Consider the following 22294-nt stretch of genomic DNA (forward strand, 5'->3'; position numbering starts at 1 on the left):
CAAAAGATCGATTTTATATTAGGGTGCGTTCGATTGACCCTGTTCCGGAATGAGAATACGTAGAGTGACGACATGTTTGGCGTTTTGAAGAAACATAGATAATAAAGATATTGTTAAAATAGCATTTTAGCAGGCGTTTGACAATTTTAATGTGAATTTCCGTAAAAACGAAGGTTTTTGTAACTTCTAGTCCATGTATTCCTATTCCGGAATACGATCAATTAATGTTAGGACATTGTTTATAGCACAAATGGGAGGAGAGGGTAGTTTAATTTTTCGCGCTCGAAAATACTTTCTCAAACTCATTAATAATTCATAAGCCAAAAACAAAAGAAATCAGTTTGGATATGTGGTCTTAATTAGCATATAATTTCGCCAACTTTGATCCCAAATATCTCTTAAAATACTGATTCCTTTGAGAAGCAATATCAAACACTCGAAAGAGTGTTTCATCAGATATCCAACCACCTCGAAATCGGTTAAAAACTCGCTTCTCGATGTTTGGATATCCGATGAAACACTCCTCCTCGTGTTTGATATATCACGGGAGAGATTATAGGGGCTCCCAATATCCCCCGCTCAATATTGTCCGTTTCTCCTTTCATGAACTACGCTGGCTATCGTGCTTTACAGTTTTCTGAATTTGGTGATCACGGCTTCTTTAAAATCCTTTTTGAGTCAACAATTCCACTCCAGACGTTCCAAGATTCCGAGTCTTTTCTCTGATCCCTTGTCAATGGATCCTATACAGACAAGGATTCACCGAAGGAAGTTTGTTATAACGTGAGGAATTGAGTTACAAATGGCTCAAGTTTGGAATCCCTGTAACGGTATACCTATAAATTTCTTAAATTCGCAACTCCCGCAACAGAGATTCTTCTTCAACAGACTGCGATGGATCTTTCAAGGAGATAAGAGGAATGGTTTTAACTTGGGTGTCAAAGTTCACTAAGAGTTCTTTTTCTTCGGTTTCGACTGAAACCGTAGCAAAGCGTAAGGCGCAGAAAGAAAGCAATTTCATTTTGAATAAATTTTTCGCAGAATGGGCCTCTGCTATGGCCAAGTTACTCAAAGGGCGTCTGTTTCAAAACGTCAGTTTCTTCTGTCAATATATCCATGCATGGGTGTTCCGCTTTAAATTCATGCCATGCATTTCATGTGTTCATTCTAGAAAAGTTGATGCTCCATCCAAGCTGAACATTCCGGAACGTGTAATAGTATTTGCGCGTACAAATTTGATTGAGTTAGTGTTATGCAACGCTCTAGCTCTCTACAAATGGCTAAGCCGACCCTCGTTTAGCTCCCTCTCCAGATCTCTTAAACCATTTCAGAGACAAAGTTTGCACTAAAAAAATCGCGTTTTACGACAGACCCTCTAAGACCTCTAAGGTAGTCAGTGTTTTAAAATCACTGTGGTTAAATCTCTTTTTGAATAGCACCGAAGCCTTTGAATCTCAAGAGTGATTAGTATGTAAATTCTTTTCACAATTTCGATGAAATGGCAGTCAAACGGGTATTGAGAATGAACATTATTATCAGCTTAAAAGACGTGTGATTTTGATACAACACCAAATTCTGACTCTATGGTACAAGTTGGGAGAACGAACGTTTCGATCGTGGAAATGAATAGCGTGAAAAAAACAAAACAGAAAGTCACGAACGCTGCTACAGCCTGCGAACACGTACGTGTTTTCATGCGGAGAGAAACGAAGGCCGGAACTACTTGTGCGTTCACGGACTACGAAAACTGCGCGAATGAGTAGATTTTCGCTCATCTCATTTAATTAGGGAAATGAAATTTCAACATCTTCAGCGTAACCCAATTAATTGAAATTTTGCTCCATCGAATCACATAGGTCAAGCAACACGAAGAGTGATACAATCGCGAAGTTTCTCTCAACTCCATTCAGCTACAGCACTGAAAATGAAGTTTACCGTTAGATCTTTCCAGTGACTACAAGAAGCACTTCACTGACTTCATTGCGCCGTCATGTGTCTCTGTAGACTGTCCAGAAAAGGAAAGGCTAGAACGCCGCTGCTGGCATCATTTGTAACGCTATTAAAGAAAGTGAAATTAATTCCTAGATTTATTAAATTTGAATTGGATTTAAGTATTGGTAGTTCAAAATGGAAGCTAATGTTGTTACATGGAACTTTTTTTCGAGTCTAAAAATCACAGAATGAGAATAGTTTCGATTCCAAATACTGGTCATATAAAGGCCTGGGAAAACGGCCTCAACGTCTGCTTCCATATCCGTTCGATTTTGTTGAACGATGTTGAGGTGGGCGAATATTTTCAGCACGTCATCGACATTTGATTGAACAAGACGCCTACAAGGGCGTATCCATGGGACGCACAAACAGATTGTCCAGTTACAGTGAACTTCAACTACAGATAAACTTTGGAAAATGGCGAGAGATTACCAGAAAGATAAATCTGATGATTTAACTTGGAGTTGTTTGTTGCAAAAACTCTTATTATTAATGGTAGTAAATTTGCAAATGCAAACAACGAAGCCCTGTTGGGGGTTATCAGGATACGGGATTTTTTATTATTTCTATTTTTTTGAAAGAGGCTTTATTCAAATCCCACAGTTTTACCTGCTTCCTTAATTCCGTTCATCTAAAAATTACAAGATCAGTTTTAAATCATCCGAAAAACGTATTACAATCACAATTCAACAACCAGTACCATCCTGTATTCGAAGTCCTGTTTCCATTTAGTTCCTTGCAAACTGTTTTCCTCTACCATTTCATAATCTCGAATTTCAGTGTTGGAGTAACTTGGTACCAAACGTTCCACAATAACTTGAAATCACGTTAAGAAAAAAGCTTAAATCCAGTAGTCCAGTCCGGATTTAAATCACCAAAACTCTTTCTATCATCAATTCAAAATTCGACAAAAGCTACAAGTAGTAAATAGTTCTCAGAAACTGAAAAGTTCAGGATGATTCTACACTCGAGCTGAACAAGAAACTATCAAAAACGAAACCATAAAACCCTAGTGATCGCTTCTCGAGAGAACAGACACACAGCCGTAACTGTTCTGTGCCTGCCTCATGCGGCTCTAGCGTCCTGAAAAAAGTACCATAGTACAATGGTACTTGACCGTGGCCCTTGGCCGAAAAGCGCCGAGAAGCGATCAGGATACAGGATATCTAGGTTAAAAAAATGTGGGGATATGGAATATTGGGGGGGGGGAAGGGAATTGAGGAGATCCGGGATATTTTTTTTAAAAATAGGAGCGCAGTGCGTACGTGTGGTAGTGCAGTAGATTGATAGTGTTTCTTTTTTCCATAACTGTCAACTGAGCTGCATTCTGTTTTTCAGGAGATTCAAGTTGGCCTTGCGTAATATGTAGCTCTAATAGTACGCGATATTGTTTTGGTATCGTAAATCGTTACAGTGCCATGGTAGATGTCTTTGGTAAATACCCCCTGAGAAGACATGTGGTTCGGTAAAATACTAAACCCAGATTGAAGAAAATAAAAGGAAATCGAGAAACATTGTCTTTAAGGCTGACATGTTGATCATTTTCAACCACGAGCTTAATCAATAAATTAAGCGTGTACTCGGAGCTTCTGACAGCTTTCTGAGACAAAACTTCACTGAAGTTATCCTCTGTCCGGTGCAACCTCGTTCCCAGTGCCATCCTCTCCTCGGCGGAGAAAAGCCCTGGGAACGATATTGTGTCCGGTGGGGTTAGTATCTGGATGAGTGACGCCAAAATATGCGACTTGCGATCAGGAACATACGACCGAAAATTATATTTTAACGCTCAAAAATGTGATCCAAGCAAGGTACAGGTCTTGTTAGCCAGCTGCTTTATGCAAAACAAATGTTGAACGCAAAAGTAAATAAATATTGATAGACAGTTTTTAAGAAGAGCAGAAGGAACTTTTTAGAAGTGTCGACCGAGAATAAAAAAATTTGCCATCCATATCAGCAACAAAATTTACGAGATGGAAACATAAATTTGGTGCCACCAATATAACAAGTTACCATTTTGGGAGATTTTTGTTACGTTCAATCTTTCTATCGTACCTTTGGTTGTACGAGTAAAATCGCAAAATCATAGTGACATCGAATTTTAGCGGCTGCCTGTGATCAAGTTACCTTGTGTGTTTAATACTAACAACTCACGAAACAAAGGATGCATCTGTGACAAAATGACGGCAAGACACCGGTTTGTTGCTTTGCTTTTTTTTTTCTTTCAAGTGTTACAAAGTTCGGCAAGATACGTGCAAATTGAAAACAAAGATCACTATCGTTGATGCTAGTCCAAGTGTCTTGCTAAAGTTAAGCCCCTGTGTACATGGATGGGGGACCGCTGAGAAGTCCCCGTGACGGCGATAGCTAATTTTTTTTAAATTGATTTCCTTTTTTATTTTGTTTGGCCGTTGAAGGACATTTTCTTATTTTCTTTAAAATAAAACATTGAAATAAAGATTTTTAAACGACCTTTCAGTAGAATTTTTTTTGGAATGTAATTACTTCTCTGTCAAAATTTGCATAACCTCAACAGAGAAAACACCATAACGCACACAACAAATTTTATCGCATTTTCTCTCGTTGAATTCCTATGCTAAACACAGGAATTTTTGCTTCTTGTAAAAAAATCTTTCCCTATTCATTAGCAATCACCCTTTAAAATTTCAGAGAAATCGACCGATGCGCGAATACTTTACGTTTTTTTTTTCAATGGGCTATGAACGTTCTTCGTGCTTTCAAACGGGAGAGTGAAGACAACAGATACGTACGTACAGGCATGCGAGCGAAAAGATTTATTTATTTATTTATTTATTTATTTATTTATAAATAAATCAAAAGAACAATGATTGTGACATATGCATGACGTAGAGTGCACATGGTGGGCTTCTGTTGGTCAAAGTAAAGAACAGTGGCCAATAAAATATGTCGTTTTATTTTCGACAATATTATACTGTCAAGACCTTACAAAAATTAGCAAATGGTAACTAACGTTACAATTTGTGGATACGAGGAAAGACAAACGGTCCCCATTTTATAACGTGGGCTGCCCTGCAGGGGGCATCCACGTAAAAAGCTTTACAGGAACCCTGGTATTCAGTCCCAGGATGCAGCCTCGGTCGCTACTATGGATACGGACATGGACACGTCAGTTAGCCTGACCGATTAATGCATAAGCGTACCCAACAATGTTGAACTGATGGTGGCAAAGGGTTTGAACTACAAAAAGAAATGTTGAATGATTGTTGAAGTAAAGTTTAAACCTTGCTTTTAATATAAACTCGTTCAACATCAATTCAACTTCGATTCAACATGTTTCAACAAGGTTGAAAGGGGGATGGGTAACTAGCGGTTTCAGTCAACATCGCTCTTCAACAAAATCGAACGAGTGTACGGTTCTAAAGTGAACATAAGAAGTGAACGACTTCCTGTTTAATCATAACCATTACAATTTCCCAAATTTGACTGGTGCTCTAACTGCTTTATTTTTCACTAATTATTGCGTAGGGTGAAATCGGACAGTTGGCTGTAATCGGATACCTGAAATCGGACAGTTACATCAGCCAATCTTATCAAGTGCACCAATCACAGAATTTATCACAATAACCATAGCAACAACCACTTACCCTACCAAACTGGGGATTTTTCAAAATGGACAAACAGTGAAAAAGGAATGCATGAATCTTGTTTTCTCACAAATTGTAATGGTTATGATTAATAACAGGACTTCGTGTCGTCCAATTCAGTCTGTAATCATACTCGTGATTAAACAAATCGGACTTCCGCTACGCGGTCGTCCGATTTTGTTAATCACTCGTATGATTACAGACCAAATTGGACTCCACTCAGTCTTATTACTACTATGTATGCTCGTGTTGTGGTCAAAACCTAAAATTTGGTGATTTTTTTTTTACGTTGTTCTTTTGTGGAGTACGACAAAGAAATGCACTAAAATGCGTGCTGCACAGCACGTTTAGTTTTCCTTTCTTAACCAATGATATTCTTCCTTTGTGGCGTTGTCATTGCCGAAGCCGCCGTTGTTGCTAAAAACTCTTAACGCCCTATTTAGTTACACGCGAAGGAGAAGACAGGGAAGAGAAAAAAATAGCCGCCCGAAATCTCGAATCCAGATTTCGCGCGGCCATTTTTTCTTTTGCCTCCTTGAATTCGACTAAATAAGAGGCGGAAGATCTAGAGGGTCTGCTCACAGTACATATTTCCTTATTTCACTCACGCTAATGAAAGGAAAGGAAAGGAAAGGAACTTTATTCAAGTGTCTAGTCGTTCTAGCGCTGAAGCACTAATTGGGGACACTGTAAATTGAAATTAACGATTAACACAAATCAAGTCAAATGTTGGTTGTTATCAGTACCACCACAAAGCTAAAAATTTTGAAAATTCATCAGCCACTTTACATTGAGGAGTCAATGCTATTTCGTTCATGAATTTTTCATCAATTTGCCAGGATTTGTGGCCCTAATTTCCCATTATCAAGGGGATGCTGATATTTCTTAATCGGTTTGGTGGGCAACAATGTCAAAATTTGATACCGACACTCAAATGAATTGGCTTCCAGTAAGCCAAATAAAATAATTATTTTTTTTTAAAAACTGAGTTTTAAGTTTGGTGTTATTTCGAAAGTATTAGACATGTTCTTGCATATTACTTATGTCAGACTCTTTCATGAAGGTAAACAAGGGCAGCTGAAGCTAATTCCTTGCTAAAAAGTTATTATTATAAATGGCAGACTTATAAGTTGCCGTGGACGCTCTTTTCACAAACGATCGGTTATAAAGAAAAGGATTCGGCAAGTCAAAGCCGGACGACTGAATACTGTCATAACACTCCAAATGCTAATTAACTCGGCTGGCGGGATTTCAACATTCATCATTCGTGTCTGATAATCACGATACGGTTAAAGTACCTAAATTAAATGGAACCATAATCTTAAAAATAGCTCTCTTTCTGACATTCCTTCATTTATTTTACACGCATAAGCCGTGATGATTGAACCATAAAGTCAATTGAATCAAGCGATTTCGCTCTAAAGAAATCATCTGGCGCTGCTTCGGTGGTGAGGTGTGGTGAAGTGAAATACAGAAATGAGTTTATCATCTTAGCTGATGCGGTAAATTGACCACAGTAGAGAAATTTGAAAGCTGACGTTTTGTTTGTTAGCCCTTAGTCAGAGCAAATGTAATTTGACTGTCTCCTTTATTTTCGAGGCCCTTTTTAACGTTTTCCCCTAAATATTCAAATTCCTTAACTAAGTCACACATTGTACTGGTGTGATTTCTTATTATTTCTTTATTGCGTTGACATAAATGTTCACAAGGGGAATTTGTTCTGCTCAGAAGGTTTTGATTGATCTCGCAATCTGCAGTCATTCGTTAAAGCTTTAATGTTCGAAAAGGTTGAAGAAACTTCGAAACGAAATTTGGAAGAGCGTCAAAGTAATTTTTAACAAATTGAAATTGTGTATAGACAGGGAGGTGTGCACGTGAACCAATGAATGCAGCGTACAAAGATCGAGCTTAAAGCCGTTGAATAACGTTAAGTGCGAGTATTGATCGCAAGATGGACGTCTCACATTTAAAATCTCTCCTTACATCGTGCATGCCATGGTTTATTCCATTTTAGAAGTCAGAACAAGGCCTGCTATGATCTCTCTTGCATGCTATAATCATTTCTGAAAAACGCAGAAGTTTCAAACAGACCAGGAAATAACCCCACGCCTCTAGTGCTCCGGGAGGTCTCTTCCGGTATCACAAGAGCGTAGCTCAATGCTTGTACTTATATCCAATTTTACAAACGAAATTTCACACGATTAAAGAAATGCAGTCGAGGGACCTGTCAAGAACCATTTTGGCTCAGAAAAAAACGGAACTGGTTATAAAGAACTGATCCGGACGTAATTAAGTATTTGTTCTTTCCGCGTGCGCGTCAAACTGAGAGAAGTTCTGAATGAGCATTGTTCACAAAAGCCAAGCACGCGAGCCTGCAATAACGCGACGTAAATGTACTGTCCTTATTAGCGAACAAAAATCTTTATTCCGCCGACATCTCAGACATCTTAAAAACCAGTAATCTGCATATTCTAGAAGTTTTCCTTTCAAATGAGAGTCAAAATAAAACGTCCTTTGTTATACATAAAAAGGAAAAAAATCTTGTTCGATTAATCTTACACATAAAAAAGTGTAAACGCAGCAACCGAATATAAACCCGTATACTACAAAGGCGCAATGAAACAAATGTTTGCAGATCTTTGCATGTTGTTAATCACGTTCGTTTTTTCAAACCACAAACACTCCCATCTCCTTTACCACATACTTTCACTGATACGGGCGGTTTTATGGAGCTCTTAGGCCCGTTTCAAACGTCGAACTTCACATGTGCCGAATCTAATGCAAATGAACGAAAACAATAGATTTTTCTCATTTGCATTAGATTCGGCACATGTAAAGTTCGTCGTTTGAAACGGGCCTTATTCTACTCATGATTGATAGCTTCCAACTACCACTTGAGCCTGTCTTTTTACAATAGCTTTTAGGCTTTTTCTATAAGTACAAGTCATGCTTCAGCAAAAAAAAGCAATTAGGAAAATGCATCAAAGAAGGCAACTCTTGATGCGTATAACTAAGCGGATCCATGTATCTGAATACTAAATTCTCACTACGGAGCGCATGTTTTCCGAGTTGTTTTATACGACGTGATTCGAATGCACGACGTCATGAGAAATACTTCCTTCAAAGAGTCAAAGTTTTATGCTGGCTACTATCTATCATCTCGAACGCGCCTACGTGGAATAATTATTAAATACACTCACGGCCTGACGTGTGCAGGTTCATTTTAGATCCAAAGTTTCCGTCGAGTCCTGCGAGTCCCTTTTCATAGTTTCGGACAATGAATGAAGTAAATGGAAGAACCCTCGGTGGACCAAGGGAGGACCAGCCAGATTTTTCTTAGCAAGAAGGGCAGCTAACCGCTCCAAAGAAAACCACAGATTACCCAAGCTCAATTGAAGACTTTTTTTTTTTGGCCATCTCAGTTTGATCAGAAATAACACAGGGGCACCCAACGAGAACATAGCTCAAAACCACTTAAACAGAGCATTTTTAAACGTATTTTAGTATTTAAACGGTAGATATAGGCATATTTTTATCCCCTAAAAATTTTTCATCTGTTCGGATTTCCTAGCTGAAAGTCTGGTGATCCGAAAATTATAGGGTTCAAAACTTACCTTTTCGAAATTTTCAGCCAGAAAAAGGGCTCCCGAAAATTCTAGATGACCTTTTTAGGCTAAAAATCCGTTAAAAATGGGCAATTATACCATTTTTCAGATGTTCGAGAATCCTAGGAGAGGCAGGCAAGCAAGAAATTTTACAACAAATCTTCCGAAAATTCTAGATCTCAAATTGTCTTCCAAAGAGGTATTTTCCGAAAATTGACGTTGGGTGTCCCTGAATAACACACAAACAGCGGTGACAAACATCAGGTATAAACGCATCCTTTTTAAAATTATCTTTCACTTGACGTTTCGTATGCTTCTGCATACATCTTCAGAAGTGACGGTTAATACAAAATTGGAGATTACTAACTAATTAACTATTAACTATTAAGTAACAACAGAGGTGACAAAAAACTAATAAAGACATCTTTTCACTGCTGACATATGGCTTTAAATCATTGATCAACAGTGTCTCTTTTATGCTTTAAATCTTTGATCAACAGTGTCTCTTTTATTTTACAGTTAGTGTCGGATCGCCCTTTCGCTAAAATTTCAAAATGATCCCATTTTAAACTGTGACCAGTTGATGTAACATGGTCCACAAGAGCCGACGTATGATGTTCAGTTTTTCTGTTATGCAATCGTCTTTTGGTTTTTCCGATATAAAAGTCATTGCAAAATTTCCAAAACACTCGTGCAATTAATCTTTAATAGTACTCGGCCTCATGTGATTACCTATACTAAACGTATTTTAGTATTCAAAAGGTAGATATAGGCATATTTTTATCCCCTAAAAATTTTTCATCTGTTCGGATTGCCCGGTGTAGATGAAACTCTAGTGATCCAAAAATTATAGGGATCAAAACTTACCTTTTCGAAAATTTTAGCCAGAAAAAAGGCTCCCGAAAATTCTAGGGGACCTTTTTAGGGTAAAACTCAGTTAAAAATTAGCCTGCGAACAGGCTCCCAGCGAGGGCGAAAAAAATTCGGCGAGAGAAGCGTGAATCCGCGAGCGAAGCGAGTGGGACGCGGGAGACCGCTTCTCGGCTCATCCCACTCGCCCTAGACAACACTCGGCTAACTCGCCATAAACCCAAGCGGGAGCCTGTCCGCAGGCTATTAAAAATGGGCAATTATACCATTTTTCAGATGTTCGAAAATCCTAGGAGAGGCAGGCAGGCAAGAAATTTTACAACAAATGTTCCGAAAATTCTAGATCTCAAATCATCTTCCGAACAGATATTTTCCGAAAATTGACGTTGGGTGCCCCTGTAACTTAAAGCGGGATTCTATCGATAGATTAGGACCAAAACTATGGAATTCGCTGAATAACACAACAGGTGAGCTCCCTCGTAAGCCGCGTTTTTAAAAAAGTAATCCATAATATGTTCCTATCTTTCCTGGCTTCTGAGGATGCTTATATTGATTCGCCTACCATTATTGCTCAGAACTTTACATCAATATCTTCACAACGACCTGCAAGGTCCATCTTCTAATATTGTTACATATATTTTTTGCTATCTATACCTTTCTTATTTTTCTGCAACGTATGTTAATATTTTGTCTACTTTTCATTTTCATTTTATTCTCCAGTATTTTATTCCAACTTGACCAGCTGTAATGACAACCTTCTTTTTTGCCCTTGCTTCCCGCCTCGACTAGCCAATGCTATTTGCAGGAAGCGACCATTCGTATTTTTCTTTGTTTTAGTAGTAAACAAAGCTGAAGTTGAAAGCCGAGTGAGCTGTTTTCTTTTTTCACTTGTCGTGGTACTTCCACATTAATATAGCTAGATGTCTTTCACTATCCGAGACGATCTTCGGTCTTCGTCTGTGGTTGCGACATTGAATTTCCCTTCACTAGCCTGCGTACCTGGCAGTTCTGGCGGTATTGTTGGAAGTTCTAATCGCCAAGGTCAAATATTCATCTCGCAAAATAGCCCTTAAAACAGCACGGGACGGCGAAAAAAAGCATGGTACATTACTCAGTTAACATTTTCTTCAACTGTTATTGAATCATTTGCTTTAAATTCTGCATATTGGAGCAAATTATAGCCACCGTATTGATATTCTGTATTTCTTCTATAAATAACAAAAGATCGACGCTCAGAGTTCAATGAACAACGGCCCCATTAACAGAGGGTGGTCTGCCTGTGATTTCTCGGGGTTGCATTGAGCAACTTCCTTGGCAAGAGCCCGACTCGTGTCCCCGGGAGGGGGAGGGGTACTCCCTTATATGGGCTATATAGGTATGTGCGGCCCCAAAGGGCAGGGTTTTTCAGCCGTTTTGGTCATAAATAGGGTATCGATTTTGGCCAATTTTCCGCCATTTTGGTCATATAAAGGGTAACCATTTATGCACTCTAGTCTTGAATTCGTTTTTTATTTAGAAGCTAAGGTACTTCTTTATCATGTAACCTACCTAATAATAGCAGATAACTATCGCCTTTAACACTGGTCTGAACTAGGGAAATGATTATAAGGCAGGTCTGCGGTTATTGATTTAAGGGTCAAGTCATAAATTGGGGATCAAATGCTTGGTCAGGTCATAAATAGGGTTGGGAAAATCGCAGATTTTGGTCATAAATAGGGTAAGGGTTTTGGGAAGCGGGCCGCACACCCCTACCCAATTTTTGTGGGAGTAATTCCCCCATCCCCCGGGCTCGTGTCGAGCCTCTGGCCAACGAAATGGAGCCATTCTAGGTTTATTTTTCCATTTAGAAGTAGAAGAAATATCAATCAGTGAAAATAAAAGTAATTTACGGTAACACTGGGTTATCTAGCAGCAAAGAGCTGTAAATTCTTATGTTAGTTCTTCTTGCAAATTTGCGGCCGCCATTTTCTTGAATCAGCTGTCCTTAATGGCACTTGTTTTCAATTTGTGCCTCTTTTAATGCTCCACAAGATTTTTGTATCATTACGTGGGATAAAACAAGAATGTTGCGCTAAAAGCTTTCAGGTAAATGACATACATGAAAACCTACCTCTCCACTTTGAAAACGCGCGTCGAAAACCTCAAACGTGACGAAAGAGACTGGTCACGTGACCTCCAGCGATTTCAACTCAATGTAAATGGTCATCTGTTAAATAAAGGTGTGTAATTGAAGTGTAATTGTCGTATCTAAAACTCTCCTTTCGTGATTTGCTCATCGGCCAATCGACATCCACTCTCATTCCCTCATCCACTGTTATTTGCCTCACGCGCCTTGCCGTCTTCACTTTTTCCCGCCTATATCCAGTCCCCACGGTTATTGCAATTCAATATGGCGGACTAAAACTCTTGTGAGTCGCAGTGAGTCGCTGTTAGTGAGACTGTTTTGAGATGTGAATGCGCAAAAGACCGAAAACGATGACAAAGAAAATTTTTTCAGGGTAAGCTCTTTGTCAATGTTTTCGAGTTCATTCCTCAGCTGCATTAATTGTAGGAAGGTTTACGTTTAAGCTTATTTACCTTTCAAATCATGAACATCAACAGTAACAATAATAGTAATAAAATTCAATTTGTACCTCAATGATGATAGCAATGTAAAGCGATCTGTAGAGTTCTCGGCAGCTAAAGATCTTAGAAAACTTGACAATCAGCACCCTCAGCTGTGCAGTGCCTCTCTGAGTCTTCTCTGGTGAGGGCGAAGAAAAAGTTGGTCACGCACAAATATGGTGCCTTAGAGATCATTAACAGACTCGCATTACTCACTGAGATTGCAGAATTTCGAACATTTATTCACAAAAAGCATACAAGTTGTAAAAACCAGCTTGTAACATTAACGGAGAACATAAAAATTACCAATATATTAAATTTCCAAGCGAAAAAACGGCGACTCTTCACATCATGCCATGTCATGACATCTTTGTCTTGCAGGCCACTGACAATGTGATGTTCATTACTACTTGGCGTAGTTGTTGATAATATTGTATTATCAGCTTCACATGTTACATATACAGTGGATGAAAAGTATTCTTGGCTTTGCTCTAGAATAACTGGCCACTAATTTGCATATGCCTCGTTCTTCAGGTATACTGAAGTCAATCTGTATTCTTTTTGACCAGTACAGTGAGATGGAATGCATAAAATTAAATGTTTGGTGTGTTGAGGACTTCTGTAAAAAATGATGGGGATGCTGAATGGAAAATTTGGAAAGCACCATAATTTCAGAAGGGAGTGTTACACATGCACATGCATATACACCGTATATTTGATATGCCTGTAACTAATTTACAGTTACTGAATCAAGATTGTTGGTTTTCTTTTCTCCCTAACTGCTACCAATAAAGTCATTTTAAATTATTGTAAATGAACTGGCAGTTACAGAGTTAAAATTGTAAATATATATTTGCTTAACTTTAAAGAAAACAACAAAACTTTTAAGTTTATGTCATCTTCAGTTGATTAATGTACAAAGCGTAGAAGTTGAATTTATAAGTAGGAAAAAGTGCTAATTATGCTAGTAACAATGAAATGTACATAAAACATGACAATGTGAGAATTAAAAGGATAGTTTTAGATTGAAATGATATAATTGCTGATTCAAAGAAGGTTGTTCTATTTGGATATGAACAGCCTCTTTTATCGTAAGTTGAAAACTCATAGAGGCGTGATCTAAAATATGGAAACAGTCTACTGAACACAGGGCGCGACAATGTTCAGAATTCTGTAGGTGTTTGAAAATGTGACAGGCCTTATCACTGACTAAAATAATGCTCACGCACACGTGTGGAAAAATGTCGGGTTGTTTTGCCGACACAACAGGCATTACAGCCCGCACATGTAAACTTATAAACCACATGCGAACAAAGCCCGCTAGGGATATTTGCTTAACAATTCCAGGTACAATCATTTTTCTGATCAGCAACCTTAAGGGCAAAAACAATAATAAACAGAAAGCAGAGTTTCTTATAAGATCATGATGAGTCACATACAATACATGTACATGTACGAGAACTCACAACACTAAATTCAGTCAGCCTCACTCAAATCACCAAATGAAGAAATCTTATGCAACGTTGTGACAAAATGTACACTGAGCACCTTGAACATTTGCAGATACAGTTTAATAGTCATAATTAAATTTTTGACTTCCGATATTGCATTTCTAGCTTTCTGATTTCTTTCACTCGACCCGGTTTCATGTACTTAACTCACTAGAAATCTTGATGTGGTAGTTTGCAGTGATGTCTTGGAGCAATTTTGAGGAGCTCAAGGTAAATTGACTTAACTTTGGATTTCCTTTCTATTTATTCTTTAGGTGGCATCTTGGATAGCCACCTGGTCAATTTTTTTGATGATTATAGAGGATGTTTTGTGTAACATTTGACTAGAAGCAAAATTGTTGCGTGACCCATGAATATAGCCAGTAAGGGGAGGGTGATTGTTATAGACAAAATTGTGTGGCATTTGTTTTTTTTATGAAAACCTGCAGATTTTATTAAGACCTCAAGAAATAGAGTATGACTCATTCTTGGGTGTCATGTCAATCCCTTAGTGTGAGATTGTGCTGCTCACAGGGAATTAGGGATTATTTTTGTGCTGGGAAGTCTTTATGGGGACAAATGATTTGTCTGGGAGGAGTTGAGGATGGCTTGAGTCTTGGGGCAGAAGGCCACATTGAGGATATTGTTTTTTTTTTCAGTTTTTTGCACTTTAAACACAAGAATCCCAGTTAATGTACTGTAGGTACATTGTACATGTAACTGTATTATAGACATGTATCTGTCTACTGCAAGTCAGCACTGATATGTAAATTGCAACAATATGACTTCAAATGAAGCACCTTAGCTGCAAATTGTCCTGTTAGAAAACGTTCATTAGTGCTTGCACTAAACAGAAAGTGTTGTTGGCTGGATGAGTTCAAATTCACCGAAAAATTGTACCATAAAATAAGGGTTTTTCTACTCGACAAATCAAATGTGGTGCGGCTATGTCTGCACTCTCATCGATAATGATAGTCTTCATCACAGTGGGACACCTTGTGAGTCCACTGTGATGATGAATGTTGTCGACATAGCTAACATTATTCTAACCTTTGACAACAGAAGTTTGCAAGGAAGAGCAGACATGGCAGGATAAAGAGACCAAGTGTAGGTATGTGTAGTTAACAAATACATGTTAAACATTTTTTGGTTATTATAAATACTCAGGCATATGCTAAACTCCTTGATCAGATGGACTTCTCTGGTGATCATAATATTGTCATAATTGACTCAGTGATAGTTGTAGCCAAGATGACCAGTTCTTGACATTGTTTTTGTACTGAGACTAATTTGTGCCATTTACAGTACGAAGAATGTATCAGTACAATGTACATGTGGGTGAATAAATTTAGTGCTATACCATAGAGTACATAGGGCTCTTAGTATTTGATGGTCACTTGGTACATGTACATGCATGGATATTGGATTGCAAAGACAGGGTTTTCAATAGAAATTTTAGTAGGCGGCAACATCTGAGGAGTAGGCAGAGAATGGACAACGCGTGACTTGCAAGGGCTAAAGTACAAGCTCATAGGGGGGACATTTCTTGCATTCTGGAGTACAAATGAGGGTATTTGAAAAGAACACTAATATCATTAAATTTTGACTTTTACTCTAATTTTTCTTAAAATTCAGTTGGCTGCAAGACATAATTTGGGTTTTGAAAAGGTTCTAAAATGCTGTAGCATGACATATACTCTTTTTAAAGGCTCCTTTGCATTCTGTACAGCTGTGTGCAATGTATTTCATCTGTAGTGACCGAAATGTTGTATTGTCACACTTCAAATGTAGTTAGCAAATCAAGCAACTTACACCAAGTACTGACTGCTGGACCGCTGCCTCAAAAATGTGTGTGCAGCCCCTTTGACCAAGCATTACGTACCTGGAAAGACAGGGAAACAGAAATCACCTTAGGAATTCCAGCTTTATACTCAGAATTAAATTCAGGCTTATCTCTTTTATTTTTCACGAACAAAACTTTGCAGATCCAATGCTGGTGTTCTGGGCAAATGTTTCTCAAGGTATTCGTAAAATGTGGGGTAATTTCCAGGGAAAATTAAGCAAGTTTCTCTGGCTGCCGGCTCTTATTGAAAATCTTGCAAGGAGGAGAAAGGAGAAACTGGTAGAATGTTACAAAAACAGAAGTATACACTGTAAACTGAAAATAGTGAATACAATGTACATGTACGTCACTTGAAAGACTCTTAATGTGCTAATTTTGGATACGTGTCACAATTTGGTGAAGATAGTTTAATAATAATATTGTTCTCTGTCTCAGTTAAATGATTGGGATATTATTGTCATTGCAAGTGCAATATTATTACTAATTGGAAAAAGAACAACAATGCCTAAATGTGTTATTAAGCAACTGCCTCGCTTAAGTGGAAGGTGGGTGCCTGGGATACTCTGGGGCTTCCACTGTGGCCAGCCAGCTCCTAGATAGAATACTGCCCCCATGACTGGCAAAGCCCCGCAACCCAGCCATGAGTCCGCATTCCTGGCACCCATCACACTGATGAAAACAGTGGAAGGAAAAAAAATAAGGGATGGGAGGGGGCGGAAGACGCTAAAAGAACCGCTCCACAGACCACTGCACAAATGCTTGACAAAGAACTCAGAACCTAGCAGTGTACAAAGCTACAACGTATCATGTGAGCCATGTAAGTCGAAGGTGGGTGCTTGGGATACCCAGGGGCTTCCACTGTGGCCAGCCAGCCCCTAGATACAATGTAGAATACTGCCCGCATGGCTGGCACATCCCTGCAACCCAGCCATGAGCCCCCATTCCAAGCCGAAGGGACTCTCCAAGCTGACGCGAGCCAGATCGGAGAGGGAAAGAGGGGCTTGGGGCTGGGGGAAGCCCTGGCCCCAAACTACCATAGTCCCGAGGCACCCTGCAAAAAAGCAACTAGGAAAGGAGAAAGATATGCAAGAAAATACCTGTCAAGTGAGAAGGTTTGCTACCCCCACGATACTACTAACGGGAGTGTGAATATAGATCTGATATGCATCGCTGGACCATCTGCCACGCGTCTTGATGAGGTGATCTGGTAAGCTACAAGAAGCTGCTGAAGTAGCTGCGCCAATGCGGAAGCTATGACCAGTGTAGAAACCAGGGACCCCAGCAGCGGAAAGGATAGATTGAGTACTGGATGTCAGCCATGGGCGATGTAGAAGGGTGCCATCAGAGAGAAGGAAGAGTGGGCCAGGAGTTGAACCACGGACATGTAGATACTGGGTAAGGGCGCATACGGGGCACAGATCATGCTTCCCAACACCAATGTAGATTGTGAAATGGGTCCGTCTTAGAGCACTAAATTAATGTGAATCCTGATGCTGCCTGGATTGACTAGGGAATCTGCTTGAACATTGCTGACAGCAAGGTGAATGTCGGGATTGAAGGAGGAGTTGACAGTGAACTCACCAGCACATAAGAAACCAAAAAACCCGAGACAGCAGGCAGCCCAAAGCATCGTATGGTTGTTGTCAGAGAAGTTCAAGGACTGGAAGATAATGTCCATCAGCTCGATTGTAACGGGTTGGCGCTGACGCTTATTTGACCCTTGGTGGCTTTTGATACCCCGCAACACACGCTGTAACCAAAGGCAACCAACCAGCAGAGAAGGCAGACCCTCCTTGATGTGAAGAGACCGGATTGCTGAAAGGTAAACCTTAATGGACAAATGGTGGAGAGTATCAGCAAGATGACAGCAGAAACGGCTGCTGGAAGAGCTGATCCCAAAGGAGATAGGCTATTGTCCTGAGCACAGAAAGCCACGAAGCGGCGTTGGGCAGAAGCATAAACTTTCCTGGTAGTAGGGGCAAGACCCTGAGTCAAGTAGAAGTGGCATTGATCTGACAGCGAAGTTCCAGGTCCGAGAGGAGCTGCTGTGGAACCTGGGTCAGAATGGAGTCTGCATGAGGAGCTAGCTGGCGAAAACGCTGAAACTGAAAGCGAGACAGGGAGTCAGCAATTGGGTTAGACGTCCCTCCACAACGATAGGGAAAAGTTCCTTGTACTCAATAGACTCGAGACCTGTGGTGGGAGCCATGCACCTGAGAACCAGTGACTCTGGAAGACTGCTCCGTAACGAAGAGCCCCAGAGGCATCTGAAGAAACCTCGAAGTCGGGGAGTGGAGCCCAGTGGGGCTACTGAAGGAAGCTGCAACCAGTCCAAGACTGGAAAAACTCTCATCACCAGGCTAGGTCAAGAAAAAACTCCTGATTGAGACGAATCGGGTGGTCATTGCATCGAAAGGCGCATAGTAGGTTGATCATCTGGCGCACAAAGGAGCGACCTTAGGGTACGACCTTGCAAGTATTCTGAAGGTGAACTATTAGAGACTCCAGTTCCTTGTGTCTAAACCAACACTTCTGTGACCAGTCCTCCAACAAGGCAGTTATCCTATCAAATTTGTCGTGAGGAAGGCGCGCCTGCAGATTAATAGAGTCCATTCAATGCCCAGGATGGTCAAGCACGTCAGCAGCTCTTCTAGCTTTTCTGGATGGAGGGGGATGCCAAGGTTTGAAAAACAGTCAATAGACCCGTCCAGATTTTGTTGACAGACAAAGGAGTTGGGAGGGCCAGGAGTGTGGATATCATCAAGGTAATGCATCAGGAAGGTGACATCATAGTTCTGCTTGGCCACCCACTCCACTAAATCTGCTATACATGTGAAGATATATGGAGGCGACCTAACACCGAAAGGTGGGACCATATCGACATAAAAGGCATCCCGCCATTTCATACCCAGCAACTGGCGATCTTCTGTATGGACCGGCACAATACGGTATGCATTTTGCACATCAAATTTCGCCATAAGGGAACCCCACCCCAGCCGCATTATACCTGCAATAATGTCATCTACCTTCATGTACTGCAGTGAGTAATCCTCACCTGCAATCCCGTCATTGACACTGTGGCCAGCAGGGCTAGACAGGTCCAGGATAAGACGCCATTTCCCATGGTTGGTGGCATTTGGGGATGACGCTGAAACGACTCACTTGGAGGACAGGGAGAGGAGGCTCCACGATACTACTAACGGGAGTGTGACAATTTGCTTAAGGACGTTCACGCCCATTGCTACTGCGCATCTTTTTGCACATGTCACGCATACGTCATGCATCGTAGACCACGCAAGTAAACACGATGCTAAAGGCACAAAAATTTTCCACAAGAATGGAACATGAAAGTATGTGGCATCATGGGATAGCTGTGGACCCAGGTCTTCTTGGAAATGTCACGCAATGGCGTGACAGTGCGAATAGACAATCGCTTTGAGAACTTCGCAGCGATTTTACTCTCTTGAATGCTTGGTCTTTCCGTAGATCACATCCTTTCTTGATTTTGTCCATTTTAACAAAAAAACAAAAAAAATCTGTACGTGAGAAGTTACAAATATTTGCCCTTTCATGCTCTCGTGCGACCAAAGTTTTCTTTCTTAGTATGTATCGTTTTTCAAGGTCTATTTCACCTCAGAAAAAGACATCAGCTGCAACGGTTAATTTAGTTATATTAGCTATGTTGAACTGAGTACGCTTACCTGATCTAAATTTCACTCGTGTAGCTTTTTTATTGCTGACAGTTGTAAGCTAAGATCGTCTTAAAGTAACGCAATCTTCTAAAAATGCACCTCATGATCTTGAAAACGAGCACGGTGACCCCCCATTTTTTTTGCCTTATTGGCAAAAGTAGATCATTACCTTTCTGCGTGGCAAGTTTAAAAAAAATCTGTATGTGGGAACGTTTTGGGCGCGAACGTCCTTAAGAGTGTATAAACGAGTAGTGATTTCACTAATTCAGCAATGGCTAATGAATCAACACAAAACAAAGGTGAACAACATATTTGAGGTAGGGCAAGTTTATTGTGAGAGAAAGACGTTCAGTTTTTCAACTTGACTTAATTTTTTTAAACTCTTTTCACCATTTAACTCTCTTACTACATGTAATAGTTGGTATGCATTGCAAAATCGCGTTATGAGCTTGGGGCGCCTGTGGAACACCGTATGCGTTTTGCCGGTTACGTGAATTTTTGTGCCCGGAAGACGAAGATTCAGCAAGGTTGATTGAAAATTGAAATCCATCTTCAGTTGTGAATGCTGAAAACGAAGATTTAGCCATATTACCGAAGGACCTCAGAACTAGCTCGATATTGATAATATATTGATAATGAATCTGGATGTTGCATATTTGAAATTTGCATGGAACCTTCAAAAAGCAACCTGTACCCTTTCTGTTAGAAAGCGAACACCTGCAAAATTGACTGCACAAGGTGATTAATAAATGGAGATAAATATCGGTAGAAAAGTATGTTAAGAAACTAAGTTCCTCTGATTCTAGAGGGCACAAGCCGCTCCTTTTATTTTATCTTGGTCGGAGACTGGTACGAGCATTGTGGTTGTGTGGGGGCCTAGGCCAAGCAATTGTAGTATTGCGTTTACTCGCGATAAAGGTAAGTTGCTTGCTACGCAAGCTGTAAAGCTGTAGGAGAATAAAGAACTACGTTTTGAAGAGGTGAAAAGCAAGGTTAAAGGACCCACGTTTGCCTTGCTATGGAAAACACCGACTGTGCTTTGCTCCATTTCAAATAACCTTTAATAGAACACTATCACCAAACTAAAGACAAAGCCGAAAACAACAATGGCTTTAGAGATCTCTTTCTCATGCTGTTTTTTTTTTGTGCATTTTAAGAATTATGACTTTCCTTGCATGCAAAGTTGGCGACCAAAATTTATGATCTGGCGACCAAATTTTCCCCATTAGTCGCCAGCTGGCACCTGAGCAAAAAAGCTAATTTCAAGCCCTGCCCCTTCAACTGAGAAGGGGAGTGGGACCATTCTCTCCATTCGGAGCAGTGAGGGCAGTGGAAACGAGGGTGGTCCCCCTGGCATGTTTCACAGGAGTGATGAAACCGGCAGCGGCCAAAGGGCCAGCGACAGCGCCCATCATTCCAGGAGTGGCAATACTGGCTAGACCGGGGATTGCCCGTACCTGAAGACTCGCAGGTAGAGCAGGGAGTACCGCAGCTCGAGGATGCCGGAGACTGAGTTGAAATTGAAGCCGAGGAGAGAGGACTATATGTGGCAGCCGTGTTTTGTGTTCCCGCCACTTGAATATCAAAGGGAAGATAGCAACGGAGGAAGCGATTCCGCGAGAACTTTTGAGATAGCTTGTGCTAAAGAGTTGTTGTCCAGCAGAGAAACAAGTTGACTTGGTGGTGAAGCAGCAGTGTTAACTGGAGGAGCTGGTGTAGAACCGCTACCTGAATGCAAAGACGCAGTAACCAGAGAAGACATCATAGATAAGCTGTTGTTCGTGGTTCACATCCTGGAAGAACGTGATGATATGCACGTCTTGAAAAAATTGAAAGAAAAGACGAGACAGGAAAAAATATGCTGTAGGAGTGCTGCTCCAAAACACACTGAAAAGAGGAAAAGACGCTAAAAGAACCACTCCACAGACATCTACATCTACATCCACATGTTCCAGCACTCGGCAAAGTCCCTTTTTGACTTGTGGCTGTTTTTGCTTAGGTGGCCTCATAGGCCACAAGCCTTTTTAGAGACATCACCGCCAAGCCGGCCACTTCTGCTGGAGAGAACAGGACAGCCACAACACCGGGTACTTTATCCCCTACTCTTCTCGAATAGTGCTTGGGTTCTTTAACGTCCCACAGGGAACTTATGAATATAAAAGATATTTGTGAGACGGGACCTACGGTTTACAGTCCTTATCCAAGAAGACTTGAAAGTCTAACCATTTGCAGATGAAATTACAAAGGTGGCACTTTTTCCTCAGTTATTTTAACATCCTGAGTGTTGATCCGACCGGGGTTCGAACCCGCGACCTCCCGCGTGACAGCCCGACGCTCATTTAACTAAGCCACCGGTGCGCGGTGAGGTAAAATTTAAGTGCCATTTTAAAAGTTGACAGGGATGAGGCCGACTTAATATGTTTAGGTATAGAGTTCAACAGATTAGGAGCAGCGAAGGCAAACGCCCTCTCACCGTAGTAGAGGGTGTTAGACCACTGCACAAACAGTAGTAGTAGTAGTAGAAACGTTCTTAGTGCGCATTTAAAAGTCTCAATGCGCTTACAATAAATAATAC

General features: G+C 40.4%; 1 protein-coding gene across 13 annotated transcripts in view; it reads left to right on the forward strand.

Moving 5' to 3' along the window:
• The first annotated feature begins 12429 nt into the window (after window positions 1-12429).
• The window catches only part of LOC137998331 (DNA repair-scaffolding protein-like), a 49459-nt gene continuing 39594 nt past the window's right edge, over window positions 12430-22294 (forward strand). For 5 of the 13 annotated variants that reach the window (XR_011122819.1, XR_011122822.1, XM_068844603.1 and 2 more), the window contains exons 1-3: window positions 12482-12588; window positions 14360-14415; window positions 15247-15295. Coding sequence is in view for 6 of the 13 variants with exons in the window: in XM_068844603.1 (XP_068700704.1) it covers window positions 14386-14415; window positions 15247-15295 (79 nt within the window). In the remaining 7 variants the exon portion in view is untranslated. Of the gene's footprint in view, window positions 12589-14310; window positions 14416-15246; window positions 15296-22294 lie in introns of those variants that run through there. The other 8 variants (XM_068844606.1, XM_068844610.1, XR_011122820.1 and 5 more) reach the window with 6 other exon arrangements.

This window comes from Montipora foliosa, chromosome 1, assembly GCF_036669935.1.
Source record: "Montipora foliosa isolate CH-2021 chromosome 1, ASM3666993v2, whole genome shotgun sequence".
Classification (NCBI taxonomy): Eukaryota; Metazoa; Cnidaria; class Anthozoa; order Scleractinia; family Acroporidae; genus Montipora; species Montipora foliosa.